Consider the following 17,700-nt stretch of genomic DNA (forward strand, 5'->3'; position numbering starts at 1 on the left):
TAGGCTTAAGTATCAGGTAGTCATTTCTGAAAATATTTTTGTGGAGTGTAGCCATGTATGGAAGTGATACATGGATGATAAATAGTTTGGACAAGAAGAGAATTGAAGCTTTTGAATTGCGGTGCTACAGAAGAATGCCGAAGATTAGATGGGTAGATCACATAACTAATGAGGAAGTATTGAATAGGATTGGGGAGAAGAGGAATTTGTGTCACAACTTGAGTAGAAGAAGGGATCAGTTGGTAGGACATGTTCTGAGGCATCAAGGGATCACCAATTTAGTGTTGTAGGGCAGTGTGGAGGTAAAAATCGTAGAGTTAGACCAAGAGATGAATACACGAAACAGATTCAGAAGGATGTAGGTTGCCGTAGGTACTGGGAGGTGAAGAAGCTTGCACAGGATAGAGTAGCATGGAGAGCTGCATCAAACCAGTTTCTGGACTGAAGACCACAACTACAACAACAATAAAACTGAAATACACACTAGCCATTAAAATTGCTACTCCACGATGATTATGTGCTACAGATGCGAAATTTAACCAACAGGAAGAAGATGCTGTGATATGCAAATGATTAGCTTTTCAGAGCATTCACACAAGGTTGACGCTGGTGGCAACACCTACAACGTGCTGACATGAGGAAAGTTTCCAACCAATTTCTACACAAACAGTAGTTGACCAGCATTGCCTAGTGAAACGTTGGTGTGATGCCTCGTGTAAGGAGGAGAAATCCGTACCATCACGTTTCTGATTTTGATAAAGGTCAAATTGTAGCCTATCGCAATTGCAGTTTATTGTATCGTGATATTGCTGCTCGCATTGATACAGATCCAATGACTGTTAGCAGGATATGGAATCAGTGGGTTCAGGAGGGTCATACTGAACGCCATGCTGGATCCCAACGGCCTCGTATCACTAGCAGTCGAGATGACAGGCATCTTATCTGCAAACCTGTAACGGATAGTGCAGCCACATCTCGATCCCTGAGTCAACAGATAGGGATGTTTGCAAGATAACCACCATCTGCATGAACAGTTAGATGACGTTTGCAGCAGCATGGACTATCAGCTCAGAAACCATGGCTGCGGTTACCCTTGACGCTGCATCACAGTCAGGAGCACCTGCGATGGCGTACTCAATGACGAACCTGGGTGCATGAATGGCAAACCATCATTTTTTCGGTTTAATCCAGGTTCTGTGTACAGCATCATGATGGTCGCATTTGAGTTTGGCGACATCGTGGTGAACGCACATTGGAAGCATGTATTTGTCATCGCCATACTGGCGTATCGCCCAGCGTGGTGGTATGGGGTGCCATTGGTTACACGTCGTGGTCACCTCTTGCCTGCATTGACGGCACTTTGAATAGTGGACATTACATTTCAGATGTGTTATTACCCGTGGCTCTATCCTTCTTTCGATCCCTGTGAAGCCCTAAATTTCAGGAGGATAATGCATGAATGCTTGTTGCAAGGCCTGCACGTATCTTTGTGGATACAGAAAATGTTCGACTGCTGTTCTGGGCAGCACACTCTCCAGATCTCTCACCAATTGAAAACATCTGGTCAGTGATGGCCGAGCAACTGGCTCGTCACAATACACCAGTCACTACTCTTGATGAACTGTGGTATCATGTTGAAGCTGCATGGGCAGCTGTACCTGTTCACACCGTCCAAGCTCTGTTTCACTCAATGCCCAGGCGTATCAAGGCTGTTATTGTGGCCAGAGGTGGTTGTTCTGGGTACTGATTTCTCAGGATCTATGCACCCAAATTGCATGAAAATGTAATCACGTCAGTTCTAGTATAATACATTTGCCCAATGAATACCCGTTTATCATCTGCATTTCTGCTTGGTGTAGCAATTTTAATGGCCAGTAGTGTAAATTATAAGACATTGTATTAATGTAATGATCATACTTTCATTCTGATAAAACATTTTTTTGTGGTTGCTTATCAGTATATTTTTTTACAAAACAGATGTGCCAGTGTAGATCTGATTGTTTCACTACAATATGACAATCTGGTGGTTTTATCTGTTTGTAATACTGTGTTATGTCTTCACAACAAGTTGATATGTTTCCTCTCTGAAAACAAAATCCTTGCATTATAATGAACTTATCAATATTCATTTGTCTTTTTCATACCTTACCAGGGAAGTGCAGGAATAAATGTGCTATATGTTTGCAATTTCAATAGAATTACTAAACTGAAATCTTTATATGAAAAAAGTCGTACTTATAAGAAGCACATTCATATAGGTGAAGCAGTTTTCCTACATCACATGTGTTAAAGCAACAGCAGAGAACAATCCAAAACAGTATTATGTTTGCTAACTATTTACAAGGAAACCTGTTGGTTATTTCAGTCTTAATGTAATCAGCAGTTCTAGGCACTTCAGACCGGAACCACGTGGCTGCTATGGTTGATGGTTCGAATCCTGCCTCGGGCATGGATGTGTGTAATGTCCTTAGGTTAGCTGGGTTTAAGTAGTTCTAAGTCTAGAGGACTGATGACCTCAGATGTTAAGTCCCATAGTGCTTAGAACCATAATCAGCAGATAAGTCTAACACAATATTCTTCTGAACTGTCTACAGGCCTTGGTGCTAGATTTGTCTGGTGATGGCGTCACTTTTGATAATCTGTGGTCAGGCCCTGGTATTCCATTTGGAGGCAGTCTTATAATGATGGCATTAGATATAGTACTTTATGGATTCCTGGCATACTATCTTGACTGTGTCATTCCAAGTAAGTATTGTCACATGAATAGTAAATATAGTGTTGGATGAAGTCCTTTGTTCACAGAAGAAATTTATTTGATTCCATCCATGTTTAACCTGTCCCTAATTTTAGGTGAACATGGTACAAAAAGATCACCTTGGTTCTGTCTGACACCTGGTTTCTGGTTTTCAAAAAAAGCTACACCACATGTGAGTTTTTGCATTAGTTTTCATGGAAATTGAATTACTCGATGAACAGGAAAATTAGTTCTATAATTTCTGTTTTGTACAGGTATCCTCTGTAAATGGTGAGTCTGGATCTTTCAATGCTGCTGATGAGTCATCTCAAGATATTGAACCAGTTGCAAGAGAAATGAAAGGCAAGGAAGCCATTAAAATTGTCGATTTATTCAAGACATTTCAGGCTTGCAGGAAGCCTGAAGTGAAGGCAGTAAATGGTCAGTATACTTCAATAATTGCATGAAAGTGAGTGTGTGTGTGTGTGTGTGTGTGTGTGTGTGTGTGTGTGTGTGTGTGTGTGTGTGTGTGTGAGAGAGAGAGAGAGAGAGAGAGAGAGAGAGAGAGAGAGAGAGAAAGAGAAAACCATTTTTTTCAATGCTGACAACACAGGTTTACAAGGTGGTTCGTTTTTAGAAGCAACAGCAAGTATTCTTAGCTATTCACTATGAGGTGCAATAAGTTCTAAGGCCTCAGATTTTTTTCCTAATTAACTACTCACCCGACATCGATGAAACTGGCGTTACTTCTCGATGTAATCGCCCTGCAGACGTACTCATTTTTCACAACGCTGATGCCATGATTCCATGGCAGTGGCGAAGGCTTCTTTGGGAGTCTGTTTAGACCACTGGAAAATCGCTGAGGCAATAGCAGCACGGCTGGTGAATGTGCAGCCACGGAGAGTGTCTTTCATTGTTGGAAAAAGCCATAAGTCGCTAGGAGCCAGGTCAGGTGAGTAGGGAGCATGAGGAATCACTTCAAAGTTGTTATCACGAAGAAACTGTTGTGTAACGTTAGCTCGATGTGCGGGTGCATTGCCTTGGTGAAACAGCACACACGCAGCCCTTCCCGGACGTTTTTGTTGCAGTGCAGGAAGGAATTTGTTCTTCAAAACATTTTCGTAGGATGTACCTGTTACCGTAGTGCCCATTGGAACGCAATGGGTAAGGATTGCGTCCTCGCTGTCCCAGAACATAGACACCATCATTTTTTCAGCACTGGCGGTTACCCGAAATTTTTTTGGCGGCGGTGAATCTGTGTGCTTCCCTTGAGCTGACTGGCGCTTTGTTTCTGGATTGAAAAAATGGCATCCACGTCTAATCCATTGTCACAGCCGATGAAAGTATTTAAAACAGTTCTCATTCTCGCAGCTGGCAGTAAAATTACATCTCCCATATGGTGCTGTCATCTCTGGGACGTATTGACAATGAATGCGGCCTCATTTTAAAACAATGCGCATGTTTCTATCTCTTTCCAGTCCGGAGAAAAAAAATCGGAGGCCTTAGAACTTTAATGCACCTCGTATATGCAATAGCTTTTATTATTTCATTTCTTGGTGACAATCCATGATGAAGAGTGCTAGTCTGTTTCAACGGAACAAACTATATAATTTCCTGATGGTGTGCACCATACTTCGTAAGGTGTGTTGCTCTTTCGATGGTCTGAGCCAATCTTTCCTCTTCTTCAATTTCACATAAAGGCAACATTTCTCATCACCTGTAACAATGTTCTCAAGGAACAGTTTGTGCCTATGTCATGCCAAACAGAAACAGGTGGAGCGACTAACATTTGATCATGATTTTATGGGAAATGACAAACAGCTGAACATGATTTTAAGGGATGTTTAAGGGAGATGTAGTCACAATAAGTTTTAACTGCACACCTACATCAGCAATGCTACAGTCACACTTTCATATCACACAGTAAACTTGGCTAATGTTAAATGCTGTGGGTTTTAACCAAGAAGGTGTTGTTCTCATTTTTTAAAATAAGCATTCAAGTGTTTGATCTCTGTGCTTCATGGGGTTTTTACATCTTAATTTTCACTGTAAGAGCACATAATGAAAACTGATTCACTTCAGGTGCAAATGAAGACATGCATGAACATAATTGAAGATTACAATAGTAGGATTACAGAAAGAAGACTAGACAAATTGGACCATTCTGTATTGACTGCCCTCTGTATTTGACTGCTTTCAGCTTAAGCAGTCTATCAGCACTGGCTCTTTTGAAGTGTTGTGAAATGTTGTTGTGCTAAGTAAGCCAGCTGAGAAATAAGTAATATATTGAGTGTGTTTAAACATGATCATCTCTATCATTGCCAAAACTGACTAAGAGACAAGTAAACATTCTCCCTCTCATGATCCCTCTAGACACTTGTACTGTGTCATTCTTTTTGGAACCTCACATTCCCCCCAATCCCTTGAGCCAAACCATTTCTTTCCATAGAAGTATGAACAAAAAGTACTGTGTGTTGACAGTAGTATCGATTATTACACAAAAAGTTTTCAAGATCTGTCTGTCCAGAAATGTGAACTGTTGATAGTTCTTCAGGACAATAATATTTATAACAGTGATCACTGATGAAATATATGAAGAAACAAGTGATCAGAAAGGGAGCCAGGAGGACAAAAAAAAAAAAAAAAAAAAGGTGTTAGAATATGGGAGAGTTGGTCACTCTACTAAGAGGCCAGTAAAGATGAACATATGGTTGCATATTTATTTTTGTTGGTCTTTCTTAAGGCATGTGGAATACTTAATGTTTGCACCTTACCAAATGAATACAAATTGGTGCACAATAGTTGTATGATTGCATTCCACAGTTTGTGCCAATACCCATGTTTTTTGACGTGGTTTTTTGTCAAGCAATTGATTTATGTGGTTTTAATCAAAAACGGAAGGGCTTCTAGGATGTGGCTCATCACACAAGTCGAGTATTCCTCCTTGCAACTGAAAAAAAAAATTCTGTGCCATCGTCTTAGCAAATGCTTCCCTCCTGTACACATTGCAACTTTTATAGCTTCCGCCGCACTAGATCTCAATTAAACTTCAAGAGTAAAATGCGTAGGAAGTGTTCATTTTTCTGTGCTTGACACTCCATATTGATAAGCCTTGAAAATGTCCAAAATGAGCAGTTATAACATACAAGCTTCTACTTCCAACAATAAAACTCCAAATTGCAGAAAAATAATTGAATAACGAAATAAATGGAGGCTTCGCAATGCAGTTTTGCCAAACCCATGAAGAAAGGCATGGATTTATCCAAAACATTCATCTCCGTCACGAGTGTAATTGCCCAAAATGTAGCATAATATGGAAAAGAGCACATCATAAAAATATTCTTGTTATGTCTTACAAAAAAGGCAGTGGTGGCCAGCGATCATGTGCTAATGCACTAAAGCACACGGTAAATATTGCACTGACATTATTCTGTTTCTTTTTGAATCCAAATCAGAAATCACACTAAAATTATTGCATTTCTCTTCAAATGCGAGTTGGAAATTACACTGAAATTACACCAATTTTCTTTAAAAATGGATTGGTATGCAAATAAAATGGGTGAAAGCATTTTCTGTATTGCTTTCTCCACAATAACTGGAAACCAGTGTCAAATGCTGAAATGATGGTCAGCCAAGCTATGATCAAATCAGAGAAGAAATGCAGTTGTCTGTTCTGCACATGCTCTGATGTGACATCGCTCCTTCCAACACTGAGAATGCTACATTGCTCAAAGCACCCTGATAGCATTTTCCATAGATCATTGCATGTAAATATTGGCAATCATAGTGTATGGGAAGGATTTTAGAGGAGAGCTTTCGCAATGGCACTGTGATTGAGCAGTCTAGACCTTAGACTGGCAGTTCATTGGCTTGAGTTCAAATGCCAACGCTATCTTTCTTTCTTTGGTTCTTCGAAATTCTTCATAATGTTAAACTATTAATTATAAAATTTAATCATTTGACTGCTACAGGTATGTGCTCTACATTCCTTGCTAATGGGAGCTTTGTTGTCACTTACCGCTTGCCTAATGCTGTTTGCTACCTATGCCGAGAGATGACATTCTGGCTGCTATGAGAAAAATTGATTTTTGCACATATTACAAATATTTTTGCACAATAAAGGGCTGAATTTTTTTTTTATTATTCCTCGTAATTAATGTGCTCCATCAAATTGAATAAAGCAAACACAAAATTTTAAAGAATATGTAAAGATAAAAATGCTTACTTTGTGTATGGTTGATTTTAGCCCATACATTGCCAGGTATGAAATGTAGACAAGAAATCAACATTTTGTTTGAAATTTTGAGCAGAACAATATCTCATTTCATTCTCGAGTTATTGGTTTTTATATTCGGTGACCAGACATGGCCATTTGTGGCCATGCATATTTGAGAATCATGTGGTTACAACAATAATCATATTTCATAAAGAGTTGAAGATATTGAAATGAGGATTTTTTGCAAATGATAGCACACAAAGAGGCATTTATTTTATATGATAAATACTGGAAACTTTTTTATTCATCGAGATGTGGGAGGAGCTTGTCCACAGCAGTGAGAGAGTTGACAGGACAGAACTCGTGAGCATAACAATAGCATGTAAATTCTCTAAAAATTTCTGTGCATAGCAATGGGATTTTTTAGCACCATCTCATGCAAGAGTCCCACAGCTGGGTGGTTAATGTCGCAGATTGTCAGTTTGATAGCTCGTGTTTGTTTCATGCTGATACCATTGTTTATTTTTTAAAATTTTATTCTTCACAGTGTTAAATGATTAATTATAAAATTTAAATATATTTAAACTGTTCAGTTTATATAAGTATTTTTAATATATTCAACTTGCTTATGTTAACTAACCTTGTAAGACAAATAGCCATGGCCGCCATCATAGTGCATTGATAAAATTTTGCACAAACCACCACTGACCAGGGGTATGTGTCTAATTATTATTCAGCTGTTCCTTTTCTTATGCAAGTCTAAATGGGATGTAAACATATTTACTTAAATTCAGTGCCGAATGAGAAATAAAACCTAAATAATATCATGAAATATAATTTGATTGTCTCAATGCAGCCTCCAATTTTACACTCAGTGGTTCCCTTTCATGCTTTCACATTATCTTCTAGGATGGTACAACAATATTTTGTATAGTCTTCTCTCTACCTTGTAAATCACCACTATCGGCTATAACTGTCTCTCAGTACTGTAGTCTGTATTTCGACAATATTGTTTTACAATAATTTCTTTGACATCTCTGTTATTTGTTCCTTCCTTTTATCATTGTTTTTAGTGATAAGTGGATACCGTACTTGTTTCATGTTACTGCTGGGAGTAAAAGTGTAATGTGTTGACACTGCTAGCCTTCAGCTGTTATGGCAATATATTTAGTGTAAAATGAATTTATGATTTACAGGAATAAATCTGACTATCTATGAAGGACAGATCACTGCCATACTTGGTCACAATGGTGCTGGAAAAACAACATTGTTCAATATCTTGACTGGTCTGACAGCACCAACAGCAGGGACAGCATTTGTCTTTGGATATGACATTAGGCAAGTAAGGAATGACATCTCCATAGTACCATTTCATATTGTCATGGCAACAGTTGATAATGTACAGAATTTCTACAGGGATCCAAATGATATGCACACAATACGTAGAATGACTGGTGTGTGTCCTCAACATGATATCCTTTTTGATCTACTGACACCAAGAGAACACCTTGAATTCTTTGCTGCTGTGAGGGTATGGCCTTTGGAAGAAATTCCAATAGAATATATGTTCTTATAGTATTTTCTCATGCATATGTGTTGTTTATCCAGTTTTACATGATAGATTAAATGATTTTCAGGGCATTCCTTCATCACTTATAGATTTTGAAGTAACAAAGACATTACGGGACATTGATCTGGTTGACAAGGCTGACACGTTTGCCAAACATTTGAGTGGTGGACAAAAAAGGAAACTATCTGTTGGTATTGCAGTTATTGGGGACCCAAAGGTTAATAAAAATGTCATAACAGTTTCAGAGAAGTATGAGTTAAAATATCTTAGTGTACCTACTGTTTAACTTAATCCCAAGACTGTTCGTTTTCTATGAAATCCACGCAAAAATTGTATCTAAGGACCCCACTTTCCTTTGCTACTGAAAGTACATAGTGTTTGTGTTTTCTGTTGAACTAAATTATCTGTTAGATATAGCTTTGACATTTTCACATCACTCCACAATAATTGCCATTGCACAAAAACTTGAGGAATGTTTTCTATTAAGATTAATTTGTTTTCCAGATCATAATTCTTGATGAACCAACTGCAGGAGTGGATCCATATTCAAGGAGACATATGTGGTCAGTTCTCCAAAACAGGAGACATGGAAAGGTAAATTATATAGCCTAAATAAATCATTCCAGTATTATTCACTGAATTATACAATATAATTTTGCAGTAACACAATTTAAGTTTAAGCCCTGCCATCATTGTTTTTGCACATAATTTATAATTTTTGTGGTCTTTTTGTGATTTTTTGTGACCCTCCACAATAATTCTTGAAAGATTATCATCAGGATTCCACAACAATTTCATTTTGCCTCTTAAGTTAACTTGATATATCAACACATTAACTTTGTTTTGTGCAGGTTATTCTCCTTACGACACACTTCATGGATGAGGCAGATATCTTAGCAGACAGGAAAGCAGTGGTTTCCAAAGGCCGATTGAGATGCTGTGGATCTTCATTGTTCCTAAAAAATAAGTTTGGAATTGGCTACCATTTGACGTATGTTCTTTAAGTAAAATTTTTCTTGTTCATATAACCTTCATACTGCTATGTCTTCTTTAATAAAATGTGTATTAATATTTCATTTAGATGTGTACTTTTGGTTTGGGAATAAGTAAACTGTGCTTAAATTTTGTAATAAATTGCGAGTTTTAAACTGTTGTGTAAGTTAATATGGTGTTAAACTATACTAATCAGCCTTCAGAGCATTAGTTGTGTACTAGTCAGTTACCAGAGGTTATTCAATGACTAAACACGATTACCTATCTCAACTATTCTTTTACAAAATGAGTTATTCAAAGAATAATGAAACTGCCACTTATCAATTTTGTGACTTTTAAAACATTGTATCAAATATTTAATCAGAATATAATGTCTTTCTGGGAAAGATAGGATAAGACTGTGAGAATAGCTAGACAAAGGAAAGTGGGAATCGCATTACTTTGAAGAGTATAGTAATTGAAGTGCTTGTAATTATTAGTTTAGACCAGCTGAGATAAGTCTGACATAACTTTCTGTAGTAGATAGATGGTGCGGATTAATTAGTCAAATTCATCAGTGAACCTTGGGGAAAATGTAAAATGCAGACTGTAATATGTGAACCTGCTGGAGCATAGCTGAAACGCTAGTACTATACAGTGAAATGTGATACATACAATGATATGAAATGTTTGAAATGAAGAGACTCAATGAAGGTGACTGATAGACTAACATTTCTGGTATGGATGGTGAATGATACAGTATAAAATGGGAGAAGGGGTGATCAGTAACTATTACATAAAAAGAAAATATTCTTGGCCTTGAGACCATTACATGTTTACTGAGGTGTAGAAGGCCTATCTCTTGAAAAAAAGGTGACTTAAAAAGTAGATGTGCATGTGGGTATGTGATATAACATAGTTAATTGCAAACATAACAATGGAATGATAGAGACTCTGGGAAGATAGTAAGAAGTTTATATAAGTAATAAAAATAAAATGAAAGAAGACATAACTTTTGGCTTTATAAATGTACGAAAATAGTTTCTCTTGGATCTATACACACAATGTGGAAAGGTTGACAGCAAGATGTTCTTGAGCTGAAATTTGAAAACGACAACCACCCACAATTCCAGTAATAGAACAGTATGTAATGTTCCTTGTATAATTTCTGTACATTTATCTGTAATATTAAGTAAATAACAAATGTGTCTGATTTGTATTATAAAATATTTGTAGGATAAAAAAATTACTAGATTGTGAAAAATACATCTAAAAACAAAGATGATCTAACTTACCAAATGAAAGCATTGGTATGTTGATAGAGACACTAACAAACACAAACACACATACGAAATTCAAGCTTTCACAACTCACGGTGGCTTCATCAGGAAACAGGGATGGAGAGGGAAAGACAAAAGGATGTGGATTTTAAGGGAGGGGTTAAGGAGTCATTCCAATCCCGGCAGTAGAAAGACTTACCTTAGGGGGAAAAAGGGACAGGTATACACTCGCGCACGCACATACACACATATCCATCCACACATATACAGACACAAGCAGACATGTGTATAGGCAAAGTACTGTACTTGCGCCTCGACTGACATCTCTGCTCAGGGATTGGAATAACTCCTCACCCTCTCCCTTAAAACCCACATCCGTTCGTCTTTTCCCTCTCCTTCCCTCTTTCCTGATGAAGCAACCGTGGGTTGTGAAAGCTTGAATTTTTTGAGTGTGTTTGTGTTTGTTAGTGTCTCTATCAACATACCAACACTTTCGTTTGGTAAGTTAAATCATCTTTGTTTTTAGATATATTTTTCCCACACGGAATGTTTCCCTCTGTTATATTCATAATTCATATGTTACTAGATTGTGATACATAGATGTCTTATGAGAAGACTGCTTTGTAAACTTATTTTCATCATCACAGTTGTTAACAGCAATCATGAGAAGATTGCAACAAAATTAATTTTTGCGCCTTTCTTAGGCTGGTCCTGGAAGGTGTGGCACGAGAACATGCCATCACACGTCTTGTAACAAGTCATGTTCCTAAGGCTGAGAAAGCAAGGCGGCATGGGAGAGAACTGTCCTTCATATTGCCACACAATGCTGTTGATAATTTTGCCCCACTCTTCTCCGCCATTGAACAGGAAATATCCACGAGAGCTAGTCGACTGGGGATCAGTAGTTATGGTGTCTCAATGACTACACTCGAGGAGGTATGACTGGGTATTTTGCCTTGTTCATAGTATAAAGCAGAACTGAGGAATAATTTGATAAAATTGGTTGGAAGTGGTGAACATCATTTCAGTAGAATGAGATGCATGCATTGGTTTTTGTTGAATCCTTTAAAAAGTGCTTCTAATTTACGTGATAGAGAATGCGTAAGGAGTGATGTCTAACTGGTCACTAGATTTAATTGTAAAGCAAGATGTATAGTAACTACCTAGGACCCCTTAAATGACACACTCGGTACTTTGACAACAAGAAATAACTACCATGTAAATTTCGGATATGATTATTACTCAATGCATAACTTTATTGTACACCAAATTGTAAACAATGTAAAGAAGAAGAGTAATGAACAAAATTCTGCTTCATTAATAAATACTGTCTTCTAAAGCAGCAAGTCATCTTTTCTCTCTTGTGCTGGGCTACTTGCATAGTAACTGATGTCGCTACATGCACGCAACCACTCCCACTCCCCACTCCCCCCCCCCCCTCCCCCACTCCCCTGTCCCCCACCTCCCCCTCCCCTCATCCAGCACTTGTGATGCTCAACTGTGTGGCGGAGGAAGGGGGGCAGAGGGGGGAGAGCTGTCGAAAGAGCAGCTGACGGAATTGTTGAGGTACCTCTTGAATCTTATTGGAGGCTGCATTGTCATCCAGTATTGTAGGCTTGGCACAGGCCAGTGGAAAACTGAGATGATTATGCTGGTTCCTTTTCTTAGAGGTAGGCAGACTTTAGTCTCTCTATGGTGACTGTTCCGTGTGTGCCATTCTGGTCAAACTCGAAAGTGTTCTATTCTGACAGCACTCTGTAGGGGCCAGTATATGGTGGGCGTTAACAGTGGGTGCACAGTATCATCTCTTTGTGAGAAATTGGTGCTGTATGCAGATGGATGAAAACCTTCCTATCTCTGTGCAATACAGGTGTGCCTGCAATCAAACATCTCATCTGGTAGCTGAACAGTCATTTGAACCCTCTTTCTGGTGTGGTTGACTGAAGTGGAGCTGGTAAAGTGAGTTCACCTAGCACATGCAGCTGCTCACCATAAACCAGTTGGACTGGTGAACATTGCAGATCATCCTTCACTGATGTGTGCAGCCATAAAAATATCAGTGTCAAAGTGTTTGTCTATGTTGATAAGTAATATATCAGCACTTCCCTCAGTGTGTGATGTAGTCTTTCCAGCATTTCATTACTAGCAGGATGGTAGCTAGTGGTGTGAAGAAACCACATAGTTGGAGCAGCGCATTAAACAGCTGTGACTTGAACGAGTCTCTGTTGTCAGTTGTAATGGTTTGAGGAACACCTAACCTCAAAAACCATGTAAACAACAATGCCTCTGGAACCAACTCAGTGGAGATGTATGGTCTGGGAGTAACTTCAGGCCATCTCATAAAACAATCCACTACAGCAGTTAGGTAGCTGTGACCATCAGAATAGGATAAGGGTCCTACTATGTCCCGACATGTATGTGTGAAAATCTTGCTTTCGGCATTGGAAAGTATGCAGCAGGTGCAAAGACATGTTGGCTGACCTGGTTGTGATGGCAATTGAGTAGGGAGCATGACCGTGTTGGCAGTCCGTCTGGATTCCTGGCCACACAGCCTTGCTCGTCTCTAATCTTGCTGTTGCCTGGATATGATAGGTTATGCATTGTTCAGAAAACTGTGTGAGGAAATTCTGCAGGGCTGTACAGGTGTTCTTTGTCACAGGATGTGCCAAGGCAGATACCCACAACACAATGTGGCACAAAAATATGTTACAGCTGAAGGTCTGTGTGTTCACTTTGCAATAAGACACACAGAGCTTTATGTCTGCTTGTTGCTTGGCTGCTATGTCAGCCCACAGCTATAGGCTGGCACAATTTTGTGATAGGCAGATGGCTACAATGTTGTTATTCTGCCTGTCTACAGTGCCGCATTGAGCTGTAATCCATTGCATGCTGGAAGAAGCAAATTAGTGGTTTGTGGTCAGTAAAAACTGTAAACTGTCTTCCTTCCACAGATAATCAAAAATGTTTGATTGCTGCCTAGATTGCCAGCAAGTCGCTATCAATAGCACTCAATGTCTTCTGTTGTGCTGTAAGGGTCTACGAGTAGAAAACAAGTTGTTGCCATCAATAAACGAGCTTCTATCCATGCAACAGAATAGAAATGTCAACCTGTGCAACACGCCGTGCATAAAATGCTGCCACATCTGCACATCACTTCTCAATCTAAAAGGCTTAAACTTAAACTGGAAGAGCCCAAAAGGCAATATTACAGTGGTTTCTAGAATGTCCTCCGGGGCTACTGGAATTTGCAAAAATACCTTTGTACAATCGACTAGTTCAATATTCTTAAAGGCAAATGTGTGAGGGACAGGATAATGATCAGGAAATGAGCAGGCAGTGAGTAAATCCTGCATAATTGCTAGGAACCATATTTTTTATGCACCATGTATAGGGGGATGCCCAAGGACTATCTTATCTAGTCACAATATCTGTTTTCAATAGCTCCTCAAACCCAGTTTGTGGTGCAAGGAGCTACTGAAGATGAGCTGTGATGGGTTCCCTGGGTAACATGCAGACATGTGCACTGTCAACTGGTGACACTTCCCATTGGTAGCAGCCAGCCGGGAATTCTTGAAGTATGCAGCTGGAAAGAGTGCTGTCATTTACTGCAGTAACAGCTTTCATTAGCCTAAAAACATGGCCAGTATCATGTGATAATACCCAGGTATTTCGTACACGATTGTACAGGCACAATCAATCCCTCATTATCACACCTGGTTGATGACACCATGGCTCACTGTAAATAAATGACAGTTGACTAAATCCAGTGACAGACGAAAATGAGACAAAAAGTTGCATCAAGTATAGGGTTGGTGACATTGGCATAATTATTGAAGACCCAAATCCCATGTCATTCTCTGTTTGCCATTAGTTTTAGTTCGTAAATTGTTCACTGCTGTGAGTATACGCTGTGTTGGTATAACAGGTGCATCACTTAGCCCATCTGGGGGGAAACACTAATTACAGATCTGGAATCTACAAGGAAGTTTTTACCAGACAGTGTTGTGTGATGTCCTTAGGTCAGTTAGGTTTAAGTAGTTCTACGTTCTAGGGGACTGATGACCACAGATGTTAAGTCCCATAGTGCTCACAGCCATTTGAACCATTTTTTTTTTACCAGACACGTGATCGTTCACGAATAACCTCTGTGGCTGGTGCAATGCCAGTTATGTTGCGTTGGTGTTCTGCCTTTCATCCTTTAATTGCAGATGCCTATATTGTTAGTGATGAACGTTGGTGTCCTCTAACATCTGTCTGTGGTTTGGGTAACAGCAGGGTCTGTTGCCCTGGCGAACTGCATCTCCAAAATGCCTGTGACATGAGTGCCATTGATCAGTAGTCATATCAAACCTATGCCGATCATCTTTCTATCTGCTAATCTCAAGTACACTTGTAGCAGTATCAGAATGTCTGCTTCTGTGCTGATAGCTTCAAGCTCAGCCATGTAATATGATCTTCTAAATGTTCCACTCTGTGCTCCTGCATTGGCATACCTGTGCTTGATGTACGCGTTTCGGTACTAGTCGTGGCACTTGGTGCTTCAGAATTGATCCTGTGACCGTTGTCAGTTGTACTCTAAATTTTAGTGGCTGCTGTCACTTCAAACAGGATGTTTGCTACTGTGACAAGCTTATCTGCCAACACCTGCAATGACAGATCTCGATTTGTTGCCACAACTGGTAAATTTGTGCAAAGCCACATCATGTGTAGAGACTGTTCAGGCAGCAGATCAGGACCAGCTAGGACACACAAAGCTTGCAGCATTTGTGATGGGGATCTATTGCCTTGCTGCTTGTAATTAAAACCTTCTGCAGCCTAAGGCTACAGTTCCCTTATTAACATGTAGCAACATTGTCATAGAACGCTTTCTATTCCCAGGTGATAGCAATGTCAGGTCTGTCATTATTGCGGAAAGATAAAAATGTCAGTTCTGAATCTTCTCTTGAAGGAATCTCATAGTTATCACTACTGTGATTTGATGAGTAGAAATAATTCTCGTATAAACTGTGGAAATGACACTTAATATGTAACTTTATGTAAATATAAAGGATAATAAACAAAATTCTCCATCAACAGTAAATTAATAAATTACTCTTTGCTAAACCAGTGATTCATCTTTTGTCTCTTATGCTGCTTACTTGAACCGTAACAGCTATCACCACAATATGGTTCATTCAGTTGTTGTGAAAACTTGACAATTTTCAGTTATAAGTATCAGTGGTTTGTATAAATTTCTGTTCTGTCACTAACATTCTGGTTCTCATACATTCTTCTTATTATAAATTCAGTTTTTTTCATGCTCTGTGGAGGCAATATGACAGAATGAGTAACACCTTATAAAATGAGCATGATACCTCTTGGCTGCTTTTGCCAGCTCTAGAAGTAATTTTCTTTCAATGAGTTATTGCATGTACTTCATTTAATACATATTCATGACCTTCCCTGTTTCTGACCATATCTCCACTATTTTGTGATTTGCTCTGTGATAAAAATTTAAAAATCACTACAAGTGGTAGTTAAATTCACTATATTAACTGAAGTTATATTCATTGTTAAATGTTGTGTTTTCACATGACGCATTGGAAATTACATCATATTCAGGATGTTCAAATATAACATTTGAGATAATACTCTTTTGCCCCTGTCCATTACTTCATTGACCACTTTGAGGGATTTTTCATTTACAGTTGGGCCTTATGTCACTCATTGCTTTCTCTATTCCTAACAAGGAAGCTGCAACAATAGTAAGACTTTGGGCTTGGATTAAGGACAATGATAGTTCAAAACCCTTTCCAGCCACCGACCACTATTTTGGTTTTCTGTTTTCCTGGTTTGATTAAGGCAAATAATGGTATGGTTCCTTTGAGAAGGATACACGTGGCCTTCGCTATTCTTCCTCAGTATGAAGCTTGTGCTTCTTTTTAATGATGTAATCGTCAGTGGAATGTTAAATATTAACTTTCCTTCCTTTTTTCTCTATTCCTCCTTGGTACTTATGATTCAAAATTAAACATTCTGGTTTAATGGTTAGATTGGTATATTGTATACTTATAAAAATAGTTATTACTATTATTTTCAAACATGCCCAAAGTCTTTCTTACCTATGAAATTTACATTTTTTTTTTTTTGTATTTTTTTTTTTTTTTTTGTATTTTTAAATGTATCACTATTGTCCTCAGAGTCTTTCATTTTGGCATGCCTGAATATCATCATCTTGATTTTCATGCCATATCAATGTTAATAAAATTCTCAAGATTTTGATGGTTATCTCTGCCTTCGTTGTCGGGAGCAAAACTGTCGACTACCAAGGCTCAGAGAGGGCCAAAATGATGCCTGCACATAAGGTGAGTTGGGGAAACTCAAAGCAGCTCCAGCCTGCCGCAGGATCAGGTGGCACGAGGGGCCAGCCCCATGTTTGAAACTGCTGCTCCTGTCTCCCTACAACTGTCAAGCATCTGCCTTTGCTTGTTTTTGATATCCAAAGCTCATCTCCATGCCCTACTAAGCCTGTACATCTAGTCTCTTTTAAAATTGTTGCTATTCGTTCTAATCTCGGCCACCTTCTGTATAACTGAATCCAAATATGTTGACATGTGAACCAAGACTTCGATGCGAGATGCCTTTAATAGGTTCCACAACGAAACATTGTCTCGAAATTTGGTAGAAAATCCGAAGAAATTCTGGTCGTATGTAAAGTACACAAGCGGCAAGACGCAGTCAATACCTACGCTGCGCAGTGCCGATGGTACTGTTATCGACGACTGTGCCGCTAAAGCGGAGTTATTGAACGCAGTTTTCCGAAATTCCTTCACCAGGGAAGACGAATGGAATATTCCAGAATTTGAAACACGAACATCTGCTAGCATGAGTTTCTTAGAAGTAGATACCTTAGGGGTGGCGAAGCAACTCAAATCGCTTGATACGGGCA

At 38.9% G+C, this 17,700-nt stretch overlaps 1 protein-coding gene across 2 annotated transcripts in view; it reads left to right on the plus strand.

The window, feature by feature from the left end:
• The window catches only part of LOC126284038 (cholesterol transporter ABCA5-like), a 333,206-nt gene that overhangs the window by 162,942 nt on the left and 152,564 nt on the right, over positions 1 to 17,700 (plus strand). For both annotated transcript variants that reach the window (XM_049982602.1, XM_049982603.1), the window contains exons 10-18: positions 2,595 to 2,745; positions 2,851 to 2,927; positions 3,010 to 3,175; positions 8,147 to 8,288; positions 8,367 to 8,481; positions 8,588 to 8,737; positions 9,025 to 9,114; positions 9,372 to 9,511; positions 11,477 to 11,708. In XM_049982602.1, the coding sequence (XP_049838559.1) occupies positions 2,595 to 2,745; positions 2,851 to 2,927; positions 3,010 to 3,175; positions 8,147 to 8,288; positions 8,367 to 8,481; positions 8,588 to 8,737; positions 9,025 to 9,114; positions 9,372 to 9,511; positions 11,477 to 11,708 (1,263 nt within the window). The remainder of the gene's footprint in view (positions 1 to 2,594; positions 2,746 to 2,850; positions 2,928 to 3,009; positions 3,176 to 8,146; positions 8,289 to 8,366; positions 8,482 to 8,587; positions 8,738 to 9,024; positions 9,115 to 9,371; positions 9,512 to 11,476; positions 11,709 to 17,700) is intronic.

The sequence above is a fragment of the Schistocerca gregaria genome, chromosome 8, assembly GCF_023897955.1.
Source record: "Schistocerca gregaria isolate iqSchGreg1 chromosome 8, iqSchGreg1.2, whole genome shotgun sequence".
Lineage (NCBI taxonomy): Eukaryota > Metazoa > Arthropoda > Insecta > Orthoptera > Acrididae > Schistocerca > Schistocerca gregaria.